Raw genomic sequence first — 26,163 nt, forward strand, 5'->3', positions numbered from 1 at the left:
TCAGTGAACATGAGCTAAAGCTAATAGTAATGACAACTCATGCCAGATGAGCCTGGAAGGCCTCGGGGTTCCCGCACTGCAGTGGCTGGAGTGGGCGCCCGGTGAGGGGCCGCGGCGCTGCTCAGCCGGGGGGGCCCCACTGGCCCAGAGGGCCTCGCCGTCACCTCTTCCTCTGAATCATCATTCTTCGAAGGCAGGCGGTGGCCGCCGTCCATCCGGGGCTTTGGGGGATCTTCTTGGTGACGAGACCCCTCCCCTTGGGTGCATTCCCCCACCTGAGGCTGGTGACAGAGGTTATTTGTTGTTTCTTAACCACAGTGTTTTCCACCCTCGCCCAGCACAGAGCGATGCCAGTCCCGGGGCTTCCCCTGGCTGGTCCTGGCTCCCTGGCAACGGGAGGGCGGTGGGTGCCCGGCCAAGCCCTGGGGGCTGGCCAGCTCTGGGCCTCGGCGCTGCTGTTGTGTTACACACAGACTCACCCCAGGGGCCCTGTGACACCCACTGGGATCGCCCACAGACTCCGGGGCCCCCAGCTGCAGTCCTCGGGGGTGTTCTTCGAGGTACACAGAGCATAGCCTCCCGGCCTGCCCGGGCTCGCCCTCTCCCCACTGAGTGGCCTGGACAAGTGGCGTGACCTCTAGGGGCACTGCTTTCCCTTCTGTCTGGGGGGTTGAGCACAGCCTGGCACTCGAGGTCTGGGTGTCCTTGGGACTGTGTGGCTGGGGGCAGAAGGCGCAGCCTGGCGAAGGTGTGGCTGCGGGCAGGGCACTGGGCTTGGCCAGGCCGGCTGTGGTGGGGGCAGGAAGGATTTCTGCGGGGACGCCTGGGAGCAGGATGTGGTCGCTCGAGGCGTGGGCTGATGGCAGCTGGTGTGCAGTGGGTGGTGGGGGAGGCAGATGGGAGCCAGGCCTGGACTGGATCTGGTGGCCCCACCGGGTGCCATGCTGAGCCCTGCCCAGAAATGCCACTTCTGTGCTCAAGAGAGGCTCAGGCCAGCCGGGGACAGAGAGTGGATGAAAGCTGGTGTGAGCGGTGTAGCGTGTGCTGGCTTCTCACGGCGGCTCAGCTCCAGGGTCCTGACAGTTGTCTGTCCTTACTTGGCACCTGAGAGCCCAACAGTTTGGCCAGGAGCGGTGCCCTGAGCAGAGGGCCTGGCTGCGGGAAAGCGTGGAGGGAGGGAGCCGGGCAGTGGCGGCAGGAGGCCCAGGCCGGTGGGGGTCTGGCTCCCGCCCTCAGTCCCCTCAGTCCAGGGATATTCCTCCCCGGGGGCGGGGGCAGGGGCGGGCAGTGGGCTTGGGTCTGGACTTCTGTCCCCTGTGGGAGGTGAGAGCAGCAGGGGAGGTGTCCCTTGACTTCCCTGTTTGTGCCATAAGGAGGAGGGGGTGGGGTTCCCAGGGATGGTCCCTTTTAAGCCACGACCCCCCCAAGCCATGGGCATGGCACCCCGGCAGGGCCCGAGAGCAGAGGCAGACATCTGTCCTCACAGCTGGCCTGGGGCAGTGTGCACCCCGCCCCTCCACACTGGGCCGCTGCAGGAGGGGTCACATGGTTGTTGGGGACCCCAGACTGGCTGCGTGTGTGCTGGGGGCTGTCTCTCTGCAGGGGGGGTCTCTCTCTGAGTGTCTGTATGGGGGAGGCTGTTCCAGCATCTGAAAGGGGCTTTGTGTCCCTGCCACTGTGATTCTGTGGTGGGGTGGTCGCTGTCTCTCTGAGAGGGGGCTCTGTGTCTGTGTCACTGTGATTCTGTCTTTCTGACATGTGCAGGATGCTCACTCTGTGGGTGGGGCTGTAGACAGGCCCCCAGCCCATCTGTCCTGTCCCCATGGCCTGGTCCTAGCAGCTTGGCCAGCGACCCCGCCCCCCCAGGGTCTCTCCAGGGAAGGGGAAAGGCAGGCCAGCATGCGCCCTGTTGCCCCCAGACCCCCAGTCCCTCAGGCTGTGACCTGGGGTGCCACCTGCCTGGAGGAGGGAGGGGTCTCACAGGGACTGGGACGCTGAGCACAGCTGTATTTGGGGGCGTCTCACTCACCCTGTCTGTCTCTGCCTGGCTGGGGCACGGGGGTGGGGGGCTCTTGCCGGGAAAGGGGGAAGCTGATGTGACCCAGGGCTCTTTCCTGCTCCCCTGTGGGGAGGGGTACGAGGGAGGCAACAGGGCGCAGACCAAGGGGTAGATGTGGCCCACGGTGACCCCGGTGAGTCTGGGAGGCCCCCTGTGGCCTCAGGCTCACCTGCAGCAGCCCTAAAGCAGGCTCTGTTCTGTCCCCATTTTATAGATGAGGAGAGGAAAGCACAGAGCGGGGGAGGGGATCTGTTCAGGGTCACACAGAGGAGAAAGTGGCGGAAGCCACCATCTGAAGGGCCTGTGCGGACGGAGTTGGGCTTGGGGGTCCTCGTGGGGGGCAGAGCAGGGAAGCAACCTGTGGCCGTAATGCCAACGTCTGTTCAGCATCTGGGACTGGCTCACTGCCGCCATTTGTCCCCAGAGGAGCCAGATACCACGAGGGCTGAGATCACCCGCCACGCCCCATGGACACCTGCAGGCTAGGGAGTCCAAGGCACCCACCCAGATACTCGTCCATCCGGCAAACTCTCCAGGTACTTCCTCTGGGCCCCAGCTGGGGACAAGGGCGCCCAGATGGTGGAGGTGGCAGCTGTACCATCAGGAAATTATGGCCGGCCCGATAAGCTGAATCACACTCATTGTGACTTGACTTAGTAGTCAGGGAAGGCTCCCTGGAGGAGGGGAGGTTTCCTCTGCTGGGACTCGCAGTCTGGAACAGGCAGGGCATCCCACACACAGGGCCAGGTGGTGGACTCAAGTGACCCTCCCGTCCCAGCCTCCTGAGTAGCTGGGACTGCGGGCGTGCACTACAGGGGAGTTTTGAGCAGGGGAGGAGGGTGAACCTGGGCAGTGTCATGGGGGTGGGAGCCAATTCTGATATATTTGGGAGTAAGTAGTATGTCAAGACTGATGGCCGTTCATTTTGACGCTGTCCGCCTCTCAGGAAGTTCAGGCATCCCCGTTTTCTGGCCTGACTCCACCCCATAGTGGGGGTTCCCTGCAAGCACCCCCTTTACCTCCAGCAGCCACCTGGGACTGGAATCCAGGTGCTGGGCCCATGCCCACAACCACTATTCTGTGCCCTCCCCTTCTCTAAGTCTTCTGTGGCTCCCTGGTACCTGGGGGAGGACGGAAGACAGAGGCCTCGTGGCCCAGCCTCCCTGCCCAGCCCGCTCTGCCACCAGCCAGCTCCGATGCCGGTGGGTTTCCGCCCCGGCCAGGGCCCTGCTGGAGTGCAGACTCCGGGCTCGCTTCCAGGGCCGCCACGCTAGCGGGTCGTGATAGGTTCCCTGTGCTGCGGTCAGTCCCGCGTGGAGATGTCGGAGCCTCCGTCTGCGCATTCACGAAGTGGGGCAGAGACACCAGGCTCCGGGCCGTCGGAGGGTCTCGTGAGGCTCGCACACAACACTGCTCACACGGAGGGGGCACAGAGCAGGGGGTGAGGGATTTTTCTCCCTCATAAATCTAACTGTACTTGATGCCGGGTATCGGCCTTGATTCTGGAACGACAGCCTTCCTACTTGGTGCCGCGTCCTTTCCTCAGTCATGTGATGTGACTTCCTCTTGGAAACCTTGGAATGTTGCTGGCCTGGGAACTCTATGATCCCGGAGCCACTGGTGGGCAGCCCAGGCTCCAGTGGCCGGCACGCGGTCGATGCTCACTAAAGGGTGCTGGGAGGGCATCTGCCGGTGTCATTTCTAGCCACGACCAACCTCCTGCTGCCTTCTGGATTCATCTGTGCTTTCTGGCCTCTGGGTTTGGCTCTTGCTGTTCCCTTAGCCTCCAGTGCCTTTCCCTCCTCCTCCACTTTGGAGAGTTTTCGGCAAACACATATAAGCCACTTACTCTGTGCCTGGCCAAGACCCAAAGATCAAAGAGGAGGAGGGAGGCCTCCTTGGGGAGGGACAGCTTAGGAAAGGAGGGGCTTTTTGTTCCCGAGTCTCCTGCGGCTGGGTCCCCCCCTCCCGGTGCCATTCCCCTGCCATCTTTCCACACCCCTGGGGGCTCCTCTGCACACTGTAGCACCATGTCCTGGGGGAGGGTTGGGGCACCGTTTTCCCACTTCACGGAAGTGGAGACTGGGGTCGGGAGAGGCGAGTCTTGTCCAAGGAAGAGGGTTAGGACTCAAGCCCAGGACCAAGAGTCCCAAACTGCAGAATGGGGAGGTTGCTGCATGGTGGTTCACAGACCTGAAGGGTTTGCGGGCAGGACACCACCGGGTGGCTGTCACCTCCTGCCTCCATCCCGAAGCTGCCTACCCCAGAGTGGCTGAGAGGAACCACGTTTAGGAAGAGTTTTTAAGACGAGGCACTTCCTTACCTCAACCCTGTGTGACCTGGGGATGGCAGTGTTGTCTGTGAAAGGCCAAAGTCTGGGGACTCCAGGTTCCGGGCGCATCTCCGCTGTAGGACCTTCCAGAGCCTGTAGGGGACTGCTGTTTGCTGTGACTCTCCGTGCACACTGTCCTGTCTGGGAGAATCCCTCTTTGCACTGGCTGCCAGGCAAATTTGTGACGAGGAGGAGTCTGATCTGTGTTTAAGTAGTTGTCTCTTTCCCAGCTTTTTCTGGATATTTCTATAACCTGACTAAAATGTTTTTTTGGGACAAGGTAGGGCATTTTCTTTTTTTTTTTTTTTTCCCCTTAAGGTTGGCTTTTTGATGCCAGCCAGTAATATTGGATTAAGTATTTCCTGTAACACGTTTATTCATTTATCCAGGCAACATCATTAATTCTGTGCTCTGGGCCGGGTGGGGGACTCAGCCGTCCTTGACAGGGACCTGGAATTTGCTATAAGCCTTTTCAGACCACCCCCATCCCTCCTCTACTCCTAGCTGACCTGCTTACTCTCTCCGTTTTTGTTTTTTTGAGGCAGAGTCTTGCCCTGTTGCGGGGCTGGAGTGCCGTGGTGTCAGCAGCTCACTGCACCCTCAGGCTCCTGGGCTCAAGCGATCCTCCCGGAGTGCCAGGATTACAGGCGTGAGCCTCTCTCCTCGTTAACGAGAGGAAACTGAGGCTCCAGTGAGCGACGATCCTCCCAGAGTGCCAGGATTACAGGCGTGAGCCTCTCTCCTCGTTAGCGAGAGGAAACTGAGGCTCCAGTGAGCGCCGGGCCGAGGTCCCAAAGGTGTCGAGCGGTAGAGCCAGGGCTGCTGTAACCACCTGTAGAGCAAGGCTCCAGGCCGCGTCCCTGAGGGCGTGGGTGCGGCAGAGGTGCGGCTGGAGGGCTGACTTGGGGCCAGGTCTCACTTCCTGTCCCACTGCTGTTTGAGGAGATGAGTTGTGGGTTCAAAAGCCCTGGGGGAGATAAGACTGGCAGGAGGCTGGTGTGGAGTAAGGCCATTGCGAGGGCCTGTCCTCCCCTCCGTTTCTGCCCTAGAGCGTCATCCCCTTCCCGCTGGCTTCCTGTGGAGGAGGCACAGCTGGCAGACTTGCTTCTGCCGAGGTGTGAGCTCCGGGGGTGCACGTCCTCGCTGCTCCCACAGCCTCGAGGCCCCGTGGCGAGTTCTGGGGCAGACTGGGCCACCTTGCTGTGCGCCTCCCTCCCGGCGTCTTCCTGTGGAGGCGGTGCCTGGGACACGCGGGCGTGCTGCCCCACCTCAGGGCCTTGGCAGTGCCATCCCTGGACCTGGAGAGCAGCAGCAGGGCTCTGTGGCTTCTCCCTGCTGCCCCCAGCACAGCCCACCTGTCTCGGCCCTTGCTAGAGTGGAAGCTCCGTGAGGGCTTGGCCAGCCCCTGTGCCTGGTGCATGAGGATGGTCCCCAGGCCCTTAGCACACAGCAGTGGCAGCAGGATGCAAGATGGGGTTTCCAGGTGACGGCCTGGGGGAAAGTGAGGCCTAGTGTGGGAAAGCCCTTCCCTCCAGGTGGGCTCCTCTGCGCCAGGGGGCAGGACCGTACGCATGGGCACTGCTCTCCTTTCACCTGTCTCTCCAACGGGACAAGAGATACAAGCCCAGAGCCAGAATTCTGCTCTGCCTTACGCAGAAGCACATGGGACTCTCTGCCCGGTTTTCACCACGAAACCCTTGCAGGGCTCACCCTGCCCTTTGGCTTCCTCATGTTCTTGATCTGTTTCTGGCAAACCCAGAAGCGCCGCGTAGATCACTGTGCTGTCTGCACGGTCACACTGGAATACGTTTTATTTTAGTGTCAATTATGTCTGTTTTCCTTTTATTGAGGGCAGGGCAGGGTAAGTACAGTGGTGATACTGTGTGTGATTTCGTCACAGGCTGGTCACGGAGCATGTCACAAAAGGACAGTGGTCTGTAAGGCTCAGAGGGGCGTCTGCCTAGGACTCAGGCCACTCTGAGGGTTACCCTAGTGCTGTCATGCTGTTAACACTGCGGTGGACTCAGGCTTCGCTCACTGGCCTGGGAATGTAGCGACAGCTGTTTATCAGTCAAGTCTTTCTCCTGCACTAGTGGACCCAATCACAGTACCAACCCTGTGAAAAGTGAGTTTTGCCTTACAGATGACAAAACAAAGGTAGGGAGGAGTGCTGAGCCCCTAGTCCAGGCTTATACAGGAAGTAGCAGGGTCAGGGCTGAACCCTATAAAGTCTGGGACAAAGTTAGCTGTAGAAATGCAAGCCCTACTGTTGAGACAGTGTCAAAGCCAGTGTGCATCTTTGAGCTTCTTGGCAGCCAGAGCAAAGAAAGAAATGAATTCTCACTGGAGTCAAGAGTGGCCATAAAAAACAGAAACCAGCTGTTTGCTGGGAGCTGAGATCTGTATCCCAAAAGTGGATGCTGCAGGAGGTGGTGGGTGGCATTATACTGCCTTATACCACAGATACTTGAAACAGTTGGGCCATTTGATCAGCCAACCCCAGTGGATCTGGGGAGCAGCTGCTTGCCAGCCTGGCTTGCCTTAGAAGCAGGTGGAATAGTGGGCATGTGAGAGGGGGAACCTGAAGGCCCCAAATGTTCTACAGCTGCCGACACAGCCCCAAGGATTGGGCTTGGCTCCCCATGACATCTCCCACACACAGCTCAATAGGCATCTGCTGGTCCTTCACACTCTGGCCAGCACTCGGCCCTCCAGGCTGGGGTTGCAGCCAACGCTGGCATTGGCCTCCCCCATAGATGAACCCTAGAACCTAGAGGGTAAGAAACTCCCCCTCATATGCCCCACCAACCTGGGCAGACAGGCCCACGGGCAGCACAGTCGTCGGCAGGCTGGGGTGACTCACGTGCAGAGGTGCCGCGGGGAGCCAGGGAAGAACACGACTCTTGCTCAGCCAGCAGGCAGGTGGCAGCCAGGACTGGCTGTGGGTGAGGAGGGGGAATCCTCTTTCACCACTGCCTGCCTGCTCAGCAGTTCCTCAGCTGCTAGGGGTGGAGCTGGCACGGCGGGCCCCACAGTCAGAGTGAAACCGGCGGCTTTGCTGGTTAATCTCAGCGCTCACAGTGGGGACTGGGCCCTGAGCGGAACCGAAAGAGGGAGACCAGGCCTGTTCCCCTGCTGGCCCACTTCCTCCCAGTGATCCTCAAGCCCACTGGAAAAGCAGGAGAAGGAAGTAGCTATTTGTGCCTTCCCGTTCTGCAGCCGGGAAACAGGCTCTGCGGGGCTGGATGACTGAAAAGGGGCGAGAGAGCAGCGGCTCCACTCTCCCCGGCCCCGGCCGGTGCTGGTCACACAGCCTCCAGCAGTGAGGTGATGCTGTGAACCATGGTAAACGTCAGCAGTCCCCAGAGCTAGTCTCCCCCAACGTGCTGTGTCCACCAACCAGGGCAGGACTGGGAACTCCCAGGCCTGCCGGGGGTGGGCCCTGCCTGGGACGGGGAGGCAGGGGGCCAGGCCGTTGGGGCTCTAGCCTTCTAGCAGAGTGTCTGGTACCTCTGTGGTCACAGCAATGTTAAGCTTATGGTTTTGGGTACTATCTTTTGAAAAGGTAGCCCCTGTGCAAGAGGTGCCTTTTTTGGGCTGGAGGTGGAGGTCTGGATCACTTGAAGTCACCAGTGCTGGGACAGGAACATGCCTCTGGGCCTGCCTCCGGTTTCCATCCCTTCCGTGCCCTGGCTGTTGGGGGCTGTGGTATTTTCCAGGAGCCCCTGGAAGAGAGGCCCAGTTGGGCCATCTCTGTCCATTCCTCACCTATCTCTGGCTCCTTCCCCCTTTCTTATCTTGCCTTTGCTGGAAGCAGCCATCAGTCATCTTGTGACCCTGGAGAAACAATCTTATCAGTCTTATCACAAGAGGAAGTAGAGGACAGAAGGGGGACAGCCCCCCTTCTGAGAAAATTCCTGCCCAGAAGCAGCTGGCTCCTGGGTTACAGGGTGCCCCCGAGCAGGAAGCAGCTGCAGCCCCCACTCCAGCCAGGTTCAGCCAGGACCCCAAGGCGTGCTTCTGCTGGCAGGGGGACAGAGGCTAACTCACGAGGTCTGCAGCCCTGTGTTGGATATCTTGGGAGATTCTGGGGCCGGCAGTAACTTGGGCCAGCCGCACTAGGCTTTGCCCTTTGGGCAATCGGGTGTCACCTGGCTGGGCAGGGAGCTCCTTTCTCCACCAGTGGGCAGAGAAATGGATGTCAGCAGGCAAGCCCATGTCACAGCTGGCATGTCCACAGGTGCAGGGGGCTGGGAAGGTTTGTTGGGATCTCTGTGGATGGTGCAGAAGAGGTCGCAGGTGAAGGGCATTCTGGGGCCTCACCGTGGGCTCAGAGGGTCTACTCAGCAGCACCGTGAACACTTAACTTCGCAGGGGGGATCTTGGGGAGACTGGAGACAAACTCAGAGGCCTGGGTGGGAGAAGAACGTCAGGGAGCAGCCTTGAGTTGAGCACCCCTCTCGGTCTTGCAGAGTTCAAAGGCCAGGCTGCAAGCAGCATGCTCCAGTATCCAGGAGGTCCGGCGGTGCACACAGCTGGAGATGCCCGACAACCTCTATACCTTTGTGCTGAAGGTGAGCGGCAGGGCTTTCACAGCCTGGGCTGACACGCACACACGCCCCTCAGACCCACACGACTGTTCCCTTCCTTCTCTGCCAGGTGAAGGACCGGACAGACATCATCTTTGAGGTGGGAGATGAGCAGCAGCTGAACTCGTGGATGGCTGAGCTCCGGGAGTGCACCGGCCGAGGGTGAGACCTTCACCCCCGGAGCGCCTTTACGGCTACCCCTGACCTGCCCAGATCCCTAACCGCAGTCTCTTCTCCAGCAGGCTGGAGAGCACAGACGCAGAGATGCACACTCCCTCCGCCCTGGACCCTGGCACGTCCAGCTCCCCAAGGGGCAGCACAGATTCCCTGAACCAAGGTGAGTGGCCAGTCATTGTCCTTTGGGTGCCCTAGAACCCAGCCTAGCATATAAGGCACCCAGATGCGGTCACCATCACCCATCTGCTCTACCAGGTGCTTCTCCTGGGGGGTTGCTGGACCCAGCCTGCCAGAAAACGGATCACTTCCTGTCCTGCTACCCCTGGTTCCACGGCCCCATCTCCAGAGTGAAGGCAGCCCAGCTGGTTCAGCTGCAGGGCCCGGACGCTCACGGAGTGTTTCTGGTGCGGCAGAGTGAGACACGGCGTGGGGAGTATGTGCTCACGTTCAACTTCCAGGGCATAGCCAAGGTACGGGGCAGGGCCACCCCTCCCTGCTGGAGTCCAGGGCCCCTGGGGGACAGTCTGAGCCTATCATCGTCTCCTCCTGCAGCACCTGCGCCTGTCCCTGAGCGAGCGGGGTCAGTGCCGAGTGCAGCACCTCCACTTTCCCTCGGTCGTGGACATGCTCCACCACTTCCAGCGCTCACCCATCCCGCTCGAGTGCGGCGCTGCCTGTGACGTCCGGCTTTCCAGCTACGTGGTAGTTGTCTCCCAGCCACCAGGTGTGACCCTAATGACCTTCCCTAAAGGGGTGGCTGGCACAGGGAAGGTGGGGGGAGGGTAAAACCTTGCTGCAGACCAAGGGGTATGGAGCTGCAGACCAAGGGGTATGGAGAGCTTCGTCAAGACTGACAGCATGGTCTCTCTTGGTCACTTGTCCCAGGTTCTTGCAACACTGTCTTGTTCCCTCTCTCCCTCCCTCGCTGGGATTCAGAGCTGGGCCTTCCCCACCTTAGCTCTTCTGGCTGTCCCCGGGGGCTCAGCCCGGAGGGTCTCCCAGGCCGATCCTCACCGCCAGAGCAGATCTTCCACCTGGTGCCTTCACCCGAGGAACTGGCCAACAGCCTGCGGCACCTGGAGCCGGAGCCTGAACGACGAGCCCGGGACTCAGACTACGAAATGGACTCATCCTCCCGGAGCCACCTGCGGGCCATAGACAATCAATACACACCTCTCTGACCAGGGAGGAGTCCCAGGCCTCCACAGATGCCCCCGAGGAGCACAAGCAGAGATGTGAACTTGTGAATGTAACGATCTTTCCTTCCTTCCAGAGAGAGATTTAAGGGACACTGTTAACTGCTCGTTCCAGTTTGGATGTGACCCTTCTATTAGGCCTGTTGAAGGGCCTTCTGTAAGTTTCATCCAGCACCTGGCTTTCTCCTCATTGTTTACAGATGTAGTTCTTGTTAGCCGCTAGCTCCTGCCCCGGGTCCCTAAGACCAGTCCCCATCACTCTTAGAGGAGGGGATGGGGTGAGGGCCGGACCTGGCAGTGGAAATTTGTTCTCTTTTTCACTGACACTGTCACAGCTGATGACAGACTTTCTACGGGAGGGGTGGGGGGACACCAAGAAGCCCGAAACACTAACAAGCCCTGGATTCTCACACAGTGTACCCATTGTAGCTTCAGTCCACGTGGCAGGGCCCTGTATCCTTGCCACAGATGACCACACCTAATCCTGCTTCTACTCTCAGCTTTAGGACAAGAGGGACAAAAGCTAAAGGTCAAAAATGATTTTAAACATTTACCTCAGATTAATTTTTTTAAAAAGATTCAGGTTTCAAAACTAAACCATTGCTTATTTCATTGCACTGTTTCAACTGATACCCACGCGATTTTTGTAGTCAGACAGCTATGCAAAACCCTACTGGACTCGTTCACGGTCTGAGCCAGGATGCCTGGCTTCCTTGTCTGTTGCATCCTCGGGGACAGTCACCTGCTGCTGAGTAGCCACTATCCTTCCTCAATGTAAAGAAGCAAAGTGTGCCACCCTTTCAGGGAAATTCAGGCTACTACTGAAATAGGAGGGTGGCAAGGAACAGTCCTACCCTGGTGCCTTATGAATAAAAACCTGGATTGTGGTTTATAGCAGCTTTACAGTGAGAGTTAAATTAACTGGGGGTGGGGGAGGCACAAGTGAAAAGGGAAGAAGGGCTCCCGGGCCCTTTCTAGTAAATCCTTCAGCAACAGCGCTGGCTCAGAGCCCTCCAAGCATCTAATGGCTTATTAAATTATCCCACAAGTGGGTTTTAGGCTCATTTTTGAGCCAAAATGGAAGCCAGGAATCTGGTGCCATAGCTAATGAGAAACTCCTTTAATAGCCCACAATCAGTGTTCTGTTCCAGCTGGTTACTGCTTCATCTGATGAAGAATGTGTGTCCATGCACACACGGCCACACACAATCTCCACCACCCAGGGAGGTCCTGAAGTCAAATCTCCATCTATACTGGCCTTTCACAGTGATACAATTCATAGGGGGGCTGGCTCCTCCCAGAACCTTCATGAGGAGGCTCAGAAACAAGGGGGCAGTGACAGAGTGGACTCAGCTGCTCCTGGGTGCCAGCAGAGCCATTCAGTACAGCCACCAGGCTCACGGCACTGGCTTCTAGGAAACCTGGAGTTTAGCACAGCTTAATACTTACAGATACGTCACAGGCCAGAATGAAACATGGGCCGAAAGGTCACAGTGCTGCCTGCCTTATCTGGGGGGAGGGTTTGGTCTGTTCCCTCTAGTTATTCTCTGCACTCGAAGAGGTCAGGCTTTTGCTTCTGTAATTTTCTGGGGGTTTTTCAGGGAGGTGGCAAAGTAGCCACCTCCACACCACTTTGATGAACCATGAAGCAGATGCAATACCGATCCGGATTCGTGGTCCATTTTTAAGGCCCCCCCATCTTTATTTTCTTTGAAGCTGATTTCTCTAGAAAAAGAATGCTAAGAAGTGTGAACCAAAGACGTAAGCAATATTCTAGATGTCTTTTTTAAAAGGGAAAGCTCATCATAGAAAATGCTGGTGAGTCACTGATCCAGATTTTCCTCCTGTCTGAACAGGAAAGGGGCTGGGTAGATAATGAACCAATTAAATTCCCTTCCTCCAGCCAGAAGTTTAAACATCTGGGATATGACATCTTCAAGCCAGGGGCACTCATTTCTTAGCAGCCTCTCATGTCTCTCTCAGGTAGTGCCAAGAGGCACACCAGGTACAGCAGATTTAGCAGCTGTAACCCACTGGCTGCAAAGTACCAGCTCAGATTCTGTGGCAGAGAATTGGAAGCCACTCACCTCCAGACAGCATCCTTTCTAAACACGTCCAGGTTACCAGGACAGTGCAAATACATTCTGACAAAAGGCTCCCTCATGGCCCTGGGAAGAAGTGACACTATGCCAATGCCTTTTCTTTGTGCTAGAGCAGGACAAGCCGATGAAGGGGTGGCAGCAGCGTGGGGCAGGACCCCTCTGGCTGCAGCTAGCCCACCACAGGCACAGCACATTCCACCACTCTCCTCCCAGTCCTGACGGGGCCAAGCCAGCAACGTCCACTGAGGACCAAGCCTCAGTGCCAGACCGGGCAGTGTGCACCACGATCCCTCCAGTGAGCTCTAATTACAGACAAGGATAGCTTGACGGCTCCCGGCACCATCACTTCCTTCATCTGACTTTATTACACTTTTACAAACTAACAAGTCACCAGCACCAAAGAATTAAGTCAACTAACCTGCCTTGAATTTTAGACCAGCAATCCATATGGCTTTATCTGGTATAAATCTTCTGCCTTTGATCATTTCTGGACCGTGTAGGAAAAAGGAATAGTGATCATTAAAATCTTGGGCCAGAGAACACTATTTTTACATAACAGTTTCTTAACCTAAAATCAAGGCCTTGAACTCTTCCCTGAGGGTTGCCTGAGATTCCTTCATGCTTTTTATTCAGGGCTAAATCTCTTACTGCAAATGTCACGTTAGCTCTAACATCTCCCACAGGCTAGAGGAACTCAGTAGTATCTTATCTACTGCGTCTTAACAAGGACACATCTGACATCCAGTGTTTAGTTGGAATACGCAGCACATTGTGATAACAAAGTGGATTCATCTTGTATCATTATAGGCAGAAGGTATTTGGCAAATTTTTATGTATTGTTTATGTACTGTACAAGTAACTTATTCTTAAATAATGCAAATTTTGCTATAATGTACAAATTGCTATATGTGAATTAAAAGTTTTCAGAATCTTGATTTTTTTGCCATAATATTTAAAGGCTCTATTTAAGACTATGGTCTCTACAAAATCCTTACCCTGCTGAAACACCTGCTTTCCCTTTGTTGCCCTCCCACGGTGCGGGAATATGAGCGAGCACCTATGAGTGTGTCAGTAAGCTGCTTTGTAATCTCCCTATCTTTCTGCCCTTTGGATTTATTGCAGTTTTTTTTTTATAAAGTGTCTCCTGCCCCCTACTGGTAAAACAGATGCCTGAATTGAGACGACTAATGACAAGCATTTTGGTTCAGGAGATATTAAAAAGGAAGCTTACAGATTCGGTGTCAGCCTGAGGACGTGGGATTTCAGTGCTGCCCAACCTTGGCCAACCTTCCTCCTCCTGAAGCAGACCTCTAATCCACCAAAGAATATCTCAGTCTTGTCTTTTTCTAGAGATACCTTGAACCAGAACTAAAGGTGAAGAAGAAAAATAATTTGACAAATACCTTCCAGGATATTAAAAAAGCACATTCCGCCCACCTGCCGTGATACTAAGTATCCTAAAATAGAAGTAGCTTATACAAACACACACTAACTTTATCAGTTTTTAAAACTTTTTTTATTTTTTAATTTTTTTTAAGTTTTTATTTTATATTATCTACAAAGTAAAAGTTTGTCCCTTAACTTAAAAGTTGACCACTGTAGACAGTGATCACCTCATCAAACTTGATTTATAAATAATAATCCGTCAGTTTGACGGTAAGAATTTACCGAACCTTTGTCAAGTTTAGTAAAAGGGCGTTCCGAGTCTTGATTTTTTTTTTTTTTTTTTTTTTTGCGGTAATAGCAGCAAGAATCACTCTTGTTACTTCTGTTGCTAGCTGATGTGTTCATGACTTTCAAGGGTCATTAAAAAATAAATAACTTCCAGTTTTGGCAAGCAGAGCTGGGGTACTTGCGGGACTTTGAAACAGCGTATGGAATTATGGAATAGCCCACAAGTTCCTAAATGCCTCTACTCGGTCCAAATGTCTTCCACTGCAAGTGAACTGTTAACATTCCTATTGGATGTTACAAGAAATCAACATATATTTTTTAAAAACAAAATAAATGAAATTCTAGTTTTCTGTGCTTCCAGTTGGTAGAAGCAGTAGAAGGGAGGAGGGAATTTGGCCTTTCGGTTCCTCCAGGGCAGCCTTACAGCTGCTGTTGGTGGTGGGCTTGTACTGTAAAAAAGAAAAGTGAATATTTAAACAGAAAACTGGCAACACCGCACACGAGCCTAGTGTCTCTGCAGCACATGACTGTAATCTATCCTTGTGCTACCTGAACGAGACTCAAAATTTAGTTCACTTTCCCCGGTTCCCATCTGCACCAAGAGGGGGAGGGGTGGGTGGGTGGGTGAGAAGAAACAAACCAGTCAGACGTAAAACCACTTCAGATAAAACTCCCAGAAGACTTGTTGCTCATGGGGTAGGAAAAAGGCCTTAACATACCCCCTCCCCAAATGTTAGCCAAGCACCAGTATTGCTTTCAGAGGAACAGGTCGGACTATGAAATACCGCCATGGCAGCCATCAAGTGGTCGAGCACACTCATGGGCGCTCTCTCCCTGGCAGGGCATAGGCTGGAGCTGACGCTACACTCAAAGCCAATCCGTACACAGCACTTGCTCAGCAGTCGTCTTCTCCAGAGCTACAATCACTGCTGTGGTCATAACCCCCCACGTGTCAGACTGTTGGGACTCAGGAAGGAAAACACTGCCCTGTCCAGCCTAGCATAACAAGGAAGGCCAACTGAGTCCTAGGCATGCATCGGCTACACAAATGCTGCTGCTTCTCATCAAGCCAAATCCTGTATACCATCAGAACACGCACAGACTCGGCTCCTGGAAGCCTCAGGCCCTGACTCTGAACTGATCGCCACAGTCCCTGCTGTACCGCACTTGTGGATGGGTCTTGCTAAGTTCTCGAATTCGGGGCTGGAAGCGCTGACCCTGCCTGCCATTTGACCTGTGCGAGCAGAATGCTTTGGGGTGCCCCGGCGGCCCCTGCACACACACGCCTCACCTGAAGGGTGCGTCATATAGGGGAAATGCGCTGTTGTCGAGACTGGAATGGGCTGTAGTGCACTTTGAGCGAGGGCGGCCTGGGGACCGCCGGGTGGCTGTGTCGTCATTAGCATCATTGGCGCATGGGCAGTTGGATGAGAAGGAACCATTCCTGACTGTACATGAGCCTGAAACAGAGAGCTCTTTTACGCATACAGGCAACATCTCCGGCTTAAACAACATGTCAACTGTGTTCCTTTCTCTGGGCTGGGACTCTCAAGATAGGGCAAGGGCCTCAGGGCCCAGTTCTCTTCTCTGGGGACATTCCCTAGTAGATCATCAACTGACCTACAGACATGTTTCACCTTTTGGCACATCCTGCAAGGTTAGGGGAGCAGGCACCAAATGAGCCTGGGTGAAAGTCAGGGCTGGAATGTCCTGGACAAAAACTTTCTGATCATTATATTCTATGTGTGGAACAAGGGCTTCACAAAGACCAGACCCCTGATCCAAGGACAGCTTTCTCAACTTAATGAAGACACAAGATGCGATGATGCTTCAGAATCTGGCTTCCATGTGGGACCTGAGGTAGTTCTGCAGATAACATCCCTTTCAAATAGGAAAGCAGATTACTACAACATAAGCAGGGACTGTCAAATTCCATTGATGGGTTACTTAGACCTCTCCACATTTGCCCCTTTCCCTCTGCTTCTGGTCTGCTCACCAAGCAGGAAGAAGAGACTTTTGACTCTCTAAAAGATACGCTGATGGAGCAGGAGGAGGAGGAGGTTATAGTTAATGGCTCCAGTGAGACGGGAAGGAGTAATCAGAAATCACCTGGGCCAGCCCAGTGTCCCTATACCAAGTGATAGCGAGTTCGACCTGGTCTCACTGTCAAGTTGGAAAGGTGATTTTATAGTCAGTCCAAATAGTTGGGTCCCAGCTCTGCAGGGGTTTGCCAGGGCCAGGAAGAGCTCTTGTTTCCTGCCTCCCATACTGTGCACTCTTCTAGACCATGATAAGCCTTGAATGACATGCTGTTTTTACTCTTACATATTCAAGTGGGCCCACGGCACATCTGAGCTCCCTATGTTAACCTTTTCTTCCTTTCAGCACAAAAACACAGTGAGGTTTTAGGGACCCCAACTTACATGTAAGTTCACATACCTACTTAGCCACCAGCCTCTGCTAGACATCTACAGGACCCCAGCTCTTATGACTGATTCCACCAAACCACACTGACCCACACTGACCAAACCAGCTCCCCTCCCCACTATCAGAAGCAAATCAACTGCAGTGCACTACACCACAGAACTTAATCTTTGCAGGGTGAGGACGCCCAAACTTCCCAGAGCTGTGGAACCCTAATTACAAGGCAGCCTTCAGAGAGAGAGATCCAACTGAGCTGCATCTCTAGCCCACACCTTGCCAGAGCCTCACTGGCGCACAATTTGACAGGAAATGGAACTCAGAGTGGCAGGTCTCATTTAGACCCGCCCAAGAGAGTTCCGTTATGCAAGTAGCAGAAAAAGACATCTAATACAGCCAATTCACCCTTAGCAGCCCCAGGGAGGGCCTCAAGGACAGCATTAGAGCCCAACTTCAGTGCCGCTCCTTCTCCTCATTAAGACAATCCAACTTGGCCCTGGATTGCATTGAACCTCTGTCAGCAGCTGATGCAGACAGCAACCACTGGGATGGCAACCACACCTTTCCACCTTTAGAAGGGTACACTGGAGGTGAGCTCCAAAGTGCTTTTAGGGCTGCTCTTTAAGGAAAATGGGAACACCTGAGTGCTTCCAGCTTCTAGTGACACTGCGCCAAAGGCCAAACCCTCTCAATAAGTACAACATAAGGTCAAAGCAGATGTATGAATAACCAGGGAAAACAATCGGACAGATTTTTCTCTGGAACTCCTATGACTACCATTCAAGCTGACAGGCCCAGGGTAATCGCCTCGGAGAGCTGAGAAACTGTGAAGGCCCATCATCCCTGCCAGGCTTCCATGTGTACGTGTGAAAGGGTGTATATATATATATATGCACACATATATATAGTAATGAAGCTATATAGACATAGCAAAGCAGACACAGAAAGGAAAGAAGGGCTGGGTTGCATTCCAGAGTCAAAGATATTTTTAAGGTCTTAGTTGGGAAACGTTAAAGGACTGACCAATCAGCGACTTCACTGATCCCATTACAAAACCACACAAACATTCATTTAGGGCCAGATCACGTGTATTCGGGCAGGGAAAGGGAGACAGGCAAATGGCATCACACACAGGGTTTCCTAGCTGGGACAGCATCTGGCTCTTAGCTGCTTATCTGATAACCTTCACATTCTACTCGGTCTTCACAGAAAGTTGGCTAAAGCTGGTTTACCTGAGGTACGTGGGCCATGTGGGGTGGGTTGGTATATGCCGGCTGGACGTGAGAAGGATGGATCGTAAAGACGGTCTGCTGTGCTGTGGGGAAGCTATTCTGTGGCGACTGCGTATTAGAGGCAGGTGTCATGGAAGGTGGGGTTGGCGCGAGCCCTGCGTGGTAGATGGCGGACTGCTGCTGCGGACTGGCCAGATGGAGAGCCTGGGCAGCCTGGTGCTGATGGTGCTGCACAGAACCGCAGAGACGGTGCGGCGGGGAAGAATGGAGAGAAAAACATCTTTAGTGAAAGGCGGCTGAAGGTTACACACACAGAGCTGAGATTTGCACACGTGGGCCTAAGATGGTGGCACTGGGGAGTACAGGAGAACGTATGGGGAGGTAAGAGCAGGGACGGGGTGCTTCCTATCCAGAGACATTCTTTTCTGGGGTGCAGAAACCCGATTCTCAGCCTGGCAGTTTGAAGCCTCCAACCAAGAGAGGTCAAACAACACTCCTGTCCCAGAGAACTAACAGATGTCAGAGAGATCCTTACCTGCCTCCATTAACAAGTATGATTAAACGTTTCCAGAGCTTATCCAATCACATTATCAACATGTATCTTAACGTGATTAAAAAAGAAACCCCTGCCCAGGGGCACAGCTGTATCTGACTACATGAGGGTGGACGTGCCATGTGTGCTGATCACATGGTACCTGGTGCCTGAAGAAAGCACTGAGTGACGAGAACCAGGAAGCAACTGTATGTGGATCTATGAGTTTCTCCTTACCTGAACAGGACTGGGTGCAGGATGACTTCCACCATGTTGGCTTTGTTGCTGTCCAGTGGGTGTGGCTGAAGGCTGAGGATGTGGAGTATGTGGGTGCAGGGTAGCGTTAGGGTGCGCATACTGCTGAGCAAGGGAGCCCGTGGAAACTAAAGTGAAAGAAAAAGGAGCATGTACAACTGCCATGTGTGACGACCTCCCTCGCTCCTGTCTGCCTCACCAACTGAGCTTTCTTGACGCTTACAATGCCTAACTCATGCTGCACCCAATCTCTACAGTGGACTCCATTTAAGCCATCCATTGTTTTTGAAAAATAAGTATAAAGTTATTACTTAACAATCAGACTAGCATTTGATTCATATCATAATATAGCTGTATACATTAAAAACTAGTTTGAATTTATTCTTAAAATAGTCACTAAGTTTTCCTGAAAAGGCAACTTAAAAGCATAGGCAGAAACAACTCAATCCACGCTCACAGACACACACACATACACACTCTCTTTAGCTCAAGGCCATCATCTGGCTAACCTCACCATGCTACTGCCCTGGAGCAATGTCCTGTGGGCGCAGACTAGCTGGGGGAGGGGCTCTGTAAGCTACGTGACAAGGTCAGGGCTCTATCATCAGGGCCAAATGACCACAATTTCAGCCAATCACAGGAGCCACTCGGCCACTCCGTTTGTTCCCCCAGGCCATACTCAAGAATCTCCCACCTTTGCTTTATAAAATCCAGTAGATGAAATTACGTAAACTATGTAGAAAAATGAACTCCCTTCAAAGTGTTCCAGCACTTTAGGAAGAATCTTATTAGCTAGAGTAGTTTCAAAAGAAATATGATGGGCCAGTTTAAGTTAAAATAAAGATAAGAACCCAAAGCCAATTCTTTGCAAATCTCAGCATGGATCATACTTTGGTACAAAGCAGGGAGATAGGTATAAATTCATTTGTTTATGTCTTTTCAAAAAAAGCAAGTTGTGAATCAGAAGCACAGTGGGATGTGTTCACTGCTTCTAGTGATCGTGGATGTGGCAATGAGCTGAGAACAGAGTGTTTTCCAGACAGCTCTGGCAAGGCATGACTTTCAGCCCTCTCTCAAGAAATCAACCCTAAAATCCCTTAGAAGCTAAGCTTGTACTCAGAAACAATTCCAAAATAGCTCCTCACATTCTTCATAGAACATGTTAGCAAACACAGACACATGGGAGACTGACAGTGGAGAAGCAAGCCCAGCTTTGGTATCAGGGACCCTAACTCCAGCAGTCTGATAGGCACAGCTGCCAGGAGTCACCGGCATAGATGACTCTGGGTATGTCCCACATAAATGGTAAGCAGAGGGTTAGGCACATGGAGCGGTTCTAATGCTTGACATTTTAGGGCTAAGGGCCACCAGCACTCCAGCCCAAACAGTTATGTTTCAAACTACACATGTATCTCTTGGAAGAGGAAAAGGCAGGGGCAAACAGCCAGTGCTAGGATCACCTGTGCATCCACTGCCAACACCACAGCTGGCATTAATATTCTTAATACCCAGTTTAGACTGACCAAGTTTTTACACTGGAAAAATTTTCTAGGCTGTAAGAATTAACATACACATGAATCTGTTAACCCAAAAAAAATGGCAACATATTCACTGAATGTTTTTGAGGGTACTGGATGTTTTCTGGGACCTGGAACAGATGATGTGCTAACTGCCTTCTTGAGCTTCACAGCCCCATGAGTCTATGAAAGCAGGCTCTTCGCCTACCTCCCTGGCTCGTTAACAGGCTGGCCCTCACCCTCACGCTAAGTTTACTTCCAGTGCCCCAGACTGTTAGGCTCTGACTTGTCTTAAATAGACTTGACAAAAACTTTGAACCTTTCTTGTTCTTGTAAAAATCTTACTCATTTAAAAATTTTCTTTTGTGAAATAGCCACACATAGTCAGTGGCTACTGTATTAGTGCAGTTTTGTAGCACATTTCTATCACAGAAAGTTCTATTGGATAGTGATGTCTACAGTAATTCATGGTCCCTTATTTTTAAACCATTAGCATTAAAATCCCCCCCCACCCCGCCCCGCCCCGCAACCAGGGCCAGGTGTGATGGCTCATGCCTGTCATCCCAGAACTTTGAGAGGCTGAGGCCAGAGGACGGCTTGAGGCCAAGAGTTTGAGATCAGACTGTGCAACGTACCGAGATGCTGGTCTCTATAAAAGTAAGAAAAATTAACTGGGCGCGGCAGCATGCACCTTTTGCCCAGCTATTCGGGAGGCTGAGGCAGGAGGATCTCTTGAGCCTAGGAATTCAAGGTTACAGTGAACTATGATGACTCCACTGTACTCCTGCCTGCACAACAGAGCGAGACCCTGTCTCTCTAAATACCTCCCACACCTACTGTCAGCTTCTTAAATACGTCATTTGTAGCAATGCTAAATCTGAGGGAAAGCAATTGCCAAATTCCAAATTCTATTTGTGGAGTTTCATTAAGTATAGAATCTCAGAGTTTTTAATTTTTTTTTAACTGTGTTTATTCAAGAAATTTTGTCCTGAAAAGTTTAAAATTTTACTTTTAATTATCTTCTAAGTATTAATATAAAATAGTAATAATAGAGAATAATTTACACACATGAAGTCTCATAATTGTTATTCATCAACTGGAAAAATGTAAAAAAATCCTAAAATTATTTGAAGAGAAAATTAAAGATGAAATATTTTTACTATACTTTTTTTTGAGAGAGGGTCTCACTCTGTTGCCCCAGTTGGAGTGCAGTGGCATCATCATAGCTCACTGCAACCTCAAACTCCTGGCCTAAAGCGATCCTCCTGCCTCAGCCTTCCAAGTAGCTGGGACTACAGGTGCACATCACCATGCCTGGCTAATCTATTTATTTATTTATTCATTTTGCCAGTGACCTTTTTCCTTACAATAATGGCTAATTAAGGTCTCACTATATTGCCCAGGCTGGTTTCGAACTCCTGGACTCAACCGATCCTCCCAGAGTGCTAGGATTACAGGTGTTAGCTACCACACCCGGCCAACTATACATTTTTAAAAGGCATCTCTGTGATATAAGTTTACCAGTATTCAAAGGTTATATAATGGGAGTCTCTCTGAACCTGTTTTTGTTCAGGAGGCTGCCCAATCCTCGAGAAAAATACATATATATTTTAAAAAGGCTACAAAATAGTGTTCTAATCTATAGCTAATTTGCATGCATTACACAAATACTTTAAGGAACACATGCTGAGTGAATCTATATAGGCTTTGTTTAAAAAAACCCCCATCCCTGCCCTACCTAAACACCAGTAAACTATAAGGCATTATTAAAAAAAAAAAAAAAAAAGGACAAAAATCAAGCAGATGTAATATATACATCATAAGCTGCAAATAAAATTTAAGGAGATTGAATTAGAAATATTTTTTTCTTCGTTCATCTTCTGGCTCTAAATATCAGAAAGCAAGTACCTTATCCAGAAACACTTTCCCCCTTGAATACGAAAGTGAGTCATTGGGAAAAATGTGCAACTTACCCTTTAATTCAATACTAACAGCAAAAATATAGTTTGGTTCCTTGAAAAGCCAATTAAGAGTGATACAAAGTAGAGTAGAAAATTAAAAAGCCAAGGGGGACAAAAAGGTTGGAAAGGAAGAGAGTGCCTAGAGAAAGGCACCAAGATATGGTAAACAAGGAAAAATACAGCCGAATCAGGGAGAGGGAGAAGCGAATCAGGGAGAGGGAGAAGCGAATCAGGGAGAGGGAGAAGTGGCCTGCGAAGGGCAGGAAGTTCTTAGCTAAGTTTAACTGCTTTGTTACTTACACATACTCATTTTAAAGACTCTTGAGAGGTTAAAAATAAAGTGAACTTTCTTTAAAATTCTGATTTAGCTATTCATCAGCTTAAACTTCTATTTATAAAACTTTAGTAGCCTTCATAAAATCTTCTGGATTAGGTCAAGATAATCAAAGAAGTATTGCTTCTTTGGGCCATATCTGGTTCAGAAGCTTCCCATTCAACATGTTCCTTGACATAAATATTTTTAAAATTCTAAATGGGTGACTGGTCTAATCCTCGTAACACTAACCACATTCCAAAAATAGTTTCCTAAGCCATGATCGTACTGAAGCAAATTCAGTCCATAAGGCTTTGTGTTGAATCTGTAACTAGGTTCTGTCACTTTGACCTTGGATGCACAGTCATGAGAGATCACCAGCACTGCAAAACTTTAAAAATAAAACAAAACAAAATCTTCCAACTTTTAAAGTTGATGTTAAATTCAGAAAAGGGGAAGTAAAGAAATGTTGAAAACACTAAATAAGGAATAAAAGGCAACCTGGCCAAACCATGACAAAATGGTTTAGAACAGGGAAAAATGAAGCAGCAAATTAAATTGCAAACAGAAGCCCAATTGTTAGTTTCTTTTTAAAAGGTACCGATACTCCCTTTTAGGGGAAGTTGTGCTAAGGTGATTAATGCTTAGGTTTGATGATTAAAAACCTTTTAGCTACTTACCAGGAAAACGACTCCAAAACTACTAACAGAGACAGTAAGATGGTGAGGATAACTACATTTGAGACCTCGAACTATGTAATAAAATTAATTACTGACACTATCTTTTTACACACTATAACCACAGACAGAGTTTCCCTTTAATAGTATATGCATACAGCAAGACTCCTTTTTAAAGAGTATCTATTAAAGGATTAAATTTGTTAACATTTCCTAGCACCAAATAAATAATATATATATACACTTATTTTATTAACTTATTTTTGGATACCAAGTCATGGCACAATTAATGAAAATTTAGGGTCAAAATGTTTTCTAAGTGCTAAATCTGGCATCTAGCAGAGTCAGACATTGAATCATTTTAAAAGAATTCAAAATTTAGTCCCCAACGTAACATTTTAATCCTTACCCTCTAAAATAGCCTTATAGAAAACAGTATTTCACACAAGGTGACACATATTAATGGCATAAATTTCTAAAGGATTTCTACAAATTAGTACCCTTCTTATTCAAATATCAAAGTCCACAACTAGCCTTATATTAAAAACTGTCCTACAAAAAAGGAAAAACACATCTTACAAGTTCATTTCCAAAAGACAGCCCTGCCACCCAGACTTTCTCCATGTAGGAGCAACTGTTTACCTTTCCACTGATGAGAGGGGACCTGTCCTGCCCAAGTCAGTCTCTGGTAGGTCATGCTCTCCTGCTTAAGCTCAAGTAATCCTGAGGTATCTGCTACCTGAGTATTTTAAAACTTTAGTCATTCAAAGGACAGAAATGTTTCTCACTTAGTGTTTTATCAACTCTATTCAAGTAAAAATCCTGGTAAGGATATAGTTATTCCTACCAGGATATTAAAAAACTAATGTTTTTAAGTTTTATATACCAAGCGTGTGGCTTGGTATGAAAAAAAATTAGCTGTTTAGGAAAAGTTTCTCTGAACAAGGAAAATATTAGTCATTTCCCAAACGGTCACATGTTTGCTTGGTATACAAAAATTAATTTCTGAAACAACTCTATTTTTCATTAACTCCGGCTTTTTTAAGCTGTGTTACAGTTCCTTTTTGAAAGCTGAATTACAGATAGACATGCTTTTAATGATTTTGTCTGGCACAAAGAAAATGCTGTTCAACAAGTCTACTCCCTTAACATGTATTCTTTAAAAAGTGTTTTACTGTACAATTAAAATTAGTATAAAAAACCCAACTCACTGGCAAAGTAGAAAGAAGGGCTTGTCTCCTTGTTGTATGGTAATTTGGGACATGCTGAATTTGGGAAATAGAAAGGTGAATTAGCCTTTTGAGGTGTGCATTTTCCCAATTTTCTGGAAAGGTTGACATATTAGTAATTTCTTCTTATATTCATGCATAATTCATTTTTATTTTATAAGAGATGACAAGCACTTTAAACACTGTTACAGAATTTTAAAAAATAGGATTGAATCGAAGACACTGTTCTTCTGTACTGAGGTGTCAAGTTCCGCATGCTGACTTGCTTAAATGAAAGGAATAAAACCATTATCTAATTAAAAAAAAAACAAACCCAACATGGCATTCCACTGCACAAACCTTGATATAAATAATGTAACAAAATAAAACAATTTTTACCAAGTTTACCTCAACAGACATACAATTTTGCAAAAGATCATTAACAGAAATGTCATCCTGAAAGATGTTTATTAGGCATCTGGTAGTGGATCCAAAAGTTTAGAAACATAATCATATAAACGTGAGTATGTTATCATTTCTTACTAAAATATGTCTACATAAAGGGGCATATGGAAGTAGACATACCAAAATGTTAGCAGGTGGTTGTCAGTGGAGGGATAGTGGGTGCTTTTTATTTTTTTACTTACTGTATTTTCCAACTTATCTGCATAAACTATCAAAAACAAATGAAAAAAAGGATTCTGGATCTAATTCTTCTGATAGCTCTAGTGAATAGAAAAAATTGTATCATCACGATTTCTAAAAGGTAAAAGCACCACCATAAAACAAAATTAGGTGAATTAGAGGACTAGATGTGAGAGAAATGAAAATTAAAGTAACTTCTTAGAAGGGGCAATGATGAAAGTTAGGTTGAAGTCAAAAAGATGAGGCTGGTGACAAAAATCATTTCTAAGATAGCTAGAAAGGGTACAAAGTCACCAATTATTTAGAATGTATACATCTCGATAATCACAATTTAACTGTTCGGTAATCTGTTAGCACATTTATACTAAATATACCAATTATTATTTTGCCCAGGCTAGAGTGCAGTGGCCCAATCATAGATCACTGGAGCTTCAAACTCCTGGGCTCAAACGATCCTCCTGCCTCAGCCTCCCATGTAGCTAGGATGACAGGTGCACACCATTGCGCCCAGCCAATGTTTAAATTTTTTGCAGAGATGGGGTCTTGCTATGTTGCTCAGGCTGGTCTCAAACTCCTGGGCTCAAGCGATCCTCCTGCCTTGACCTCCCAAAGTGCTGGGATTATAGGTGTGTGCCACTGGGCCTGGTCTAAATATACCAAAAACTTAAAAACAATAACCAGGATTTCATTTTGGAGTCATTAGTGGTCCTCTGTATTCTCAAAGCCTTTTGCTATGGCCATAACAATTAATGAACGACAACAAAGTGACATAAAATTGTCAGCAACATCTGGGTGCATATTCTTCTATTTGCATACAACGTTGTAAAAACTGAGACAGATACAGCTTAAAAATAAACATAATTCATACTCAGAAGTATTAGGTTCCTCTGAGAATATAAAACAAATTGTTTAGGGGAGATAAGTATAAAATTAGCATTTCTATGCAACAGTTTTATTGTATTTTAAAAGAATGTATTTAAAATTTTGTTTATATTTGGCATAACAAAGCTTTGAAAGATCTAAAATAATTCAAATAAATTATTAGTGATTTAATAAAGAATTTGCTTTAGCAGATTAAATTATGGCTTGTGATGGCAAGGAAAAAACCAATTCATTTTCTAGAAAGTGCCTTTTTTAGGGTCTGAAGTACCCAAAAGAGAACCTGAATAGCCAGCAACAACCACATCATGTCTCCAGAATTGCTCCTAGTCCACACCCATCACCAGACATCAATTAAATACAGCCCGTGCAAACTGCAGGAGATTGGTTCAGA

The 26,163-nt window shown here is 49.6% G+C and overlaps 2 protein-coding genes across 9 annotated transcripts in view; one reads left to right on the forward strand and one right to left on the reverse strand.

Annotated features, from left to right (window-relative positions):
• Positions 1-12,678, forward strand: part of SH2B3 (SH2B adaptor protein 3) — a 35,706-nt gene extending 23,028 nt beyond the window's left edge. The window contains exons 3-8 of the mRNA XM_069497294.1: positions 8,864-8,965; positions 9,051-9,142; positions 9,223-9,317; positions 9,413-9,627; positions 9,710-9,881; positions 10,043-12,678. Coding sequence (XP_069353395.1) covers positions 8,864-8,965; positions 9,051-9,142; positions 9,223-9,317; positions 9,413-9,627; positions 9,710-9,881; positions 10,043-10,338 — 972 coding nt within the window. The 3' untranslated portion in view covers positions 10,339-12,678. The remainder of the gene's footprint in view (positions 1-8,863; positions 8,966-9,050; positions 9,143-9,222; positions 9,318-9,412; positions 9,628-9,709; positions 9,882-10,042) is intronic.
• Positions 12,679-13,952: 1,274 nt separating this feature from the next.
• Positions 13,953-26,163, reverse strand: part of ATXN2 (ataxin 2) — a 101,170-nt gene continuing 88,959 nt past the window's right edge. For 2 of the 8 annotated variants that reach the window (XM_069497287.1, XM_069497286.1), the window contains exons 21-25: positions 24,249-24,302; positions 18,552-18,697; positions 17,783-18,010; positions 15,421-15,589; positions 14,477-14,578 (exon numbers count right to left, since the gene is read on the reverse strand). In XM_069497287.1, coding sequence (XP_069353388.1) covers positions 14,550-14,578; positions 15,421-15,589; positions 17,783-18,010; positions 18,552-18,697; positions 24,249-24,302 — 626 coding nt within the window. In that variant the 3' untranslated portion in view covers positions 14,477-14,549. The other 6 variants (XM_069497293.1, XM_069497291.1, XM_069497290.1 and 3 more) reach the window with 6 other exon arrangements.

The sequence above is a fragment of the Eulemur rufifrons genome, chromosome 21 (assembly GCF_041146395.1).
Source record: "Eulemur rufifrons isolate Redbay chromosome 21, OSU_ERuf_1, whole genome shotgun sequence".
In the NCBI taxonomy this organism is placed as follows: domain Eukaryota; kingdom Metazoa; phylum Chordata; class Mammalia; order Primates; family Lemuridae; genus Eulemur; species Eulemur rufifrons.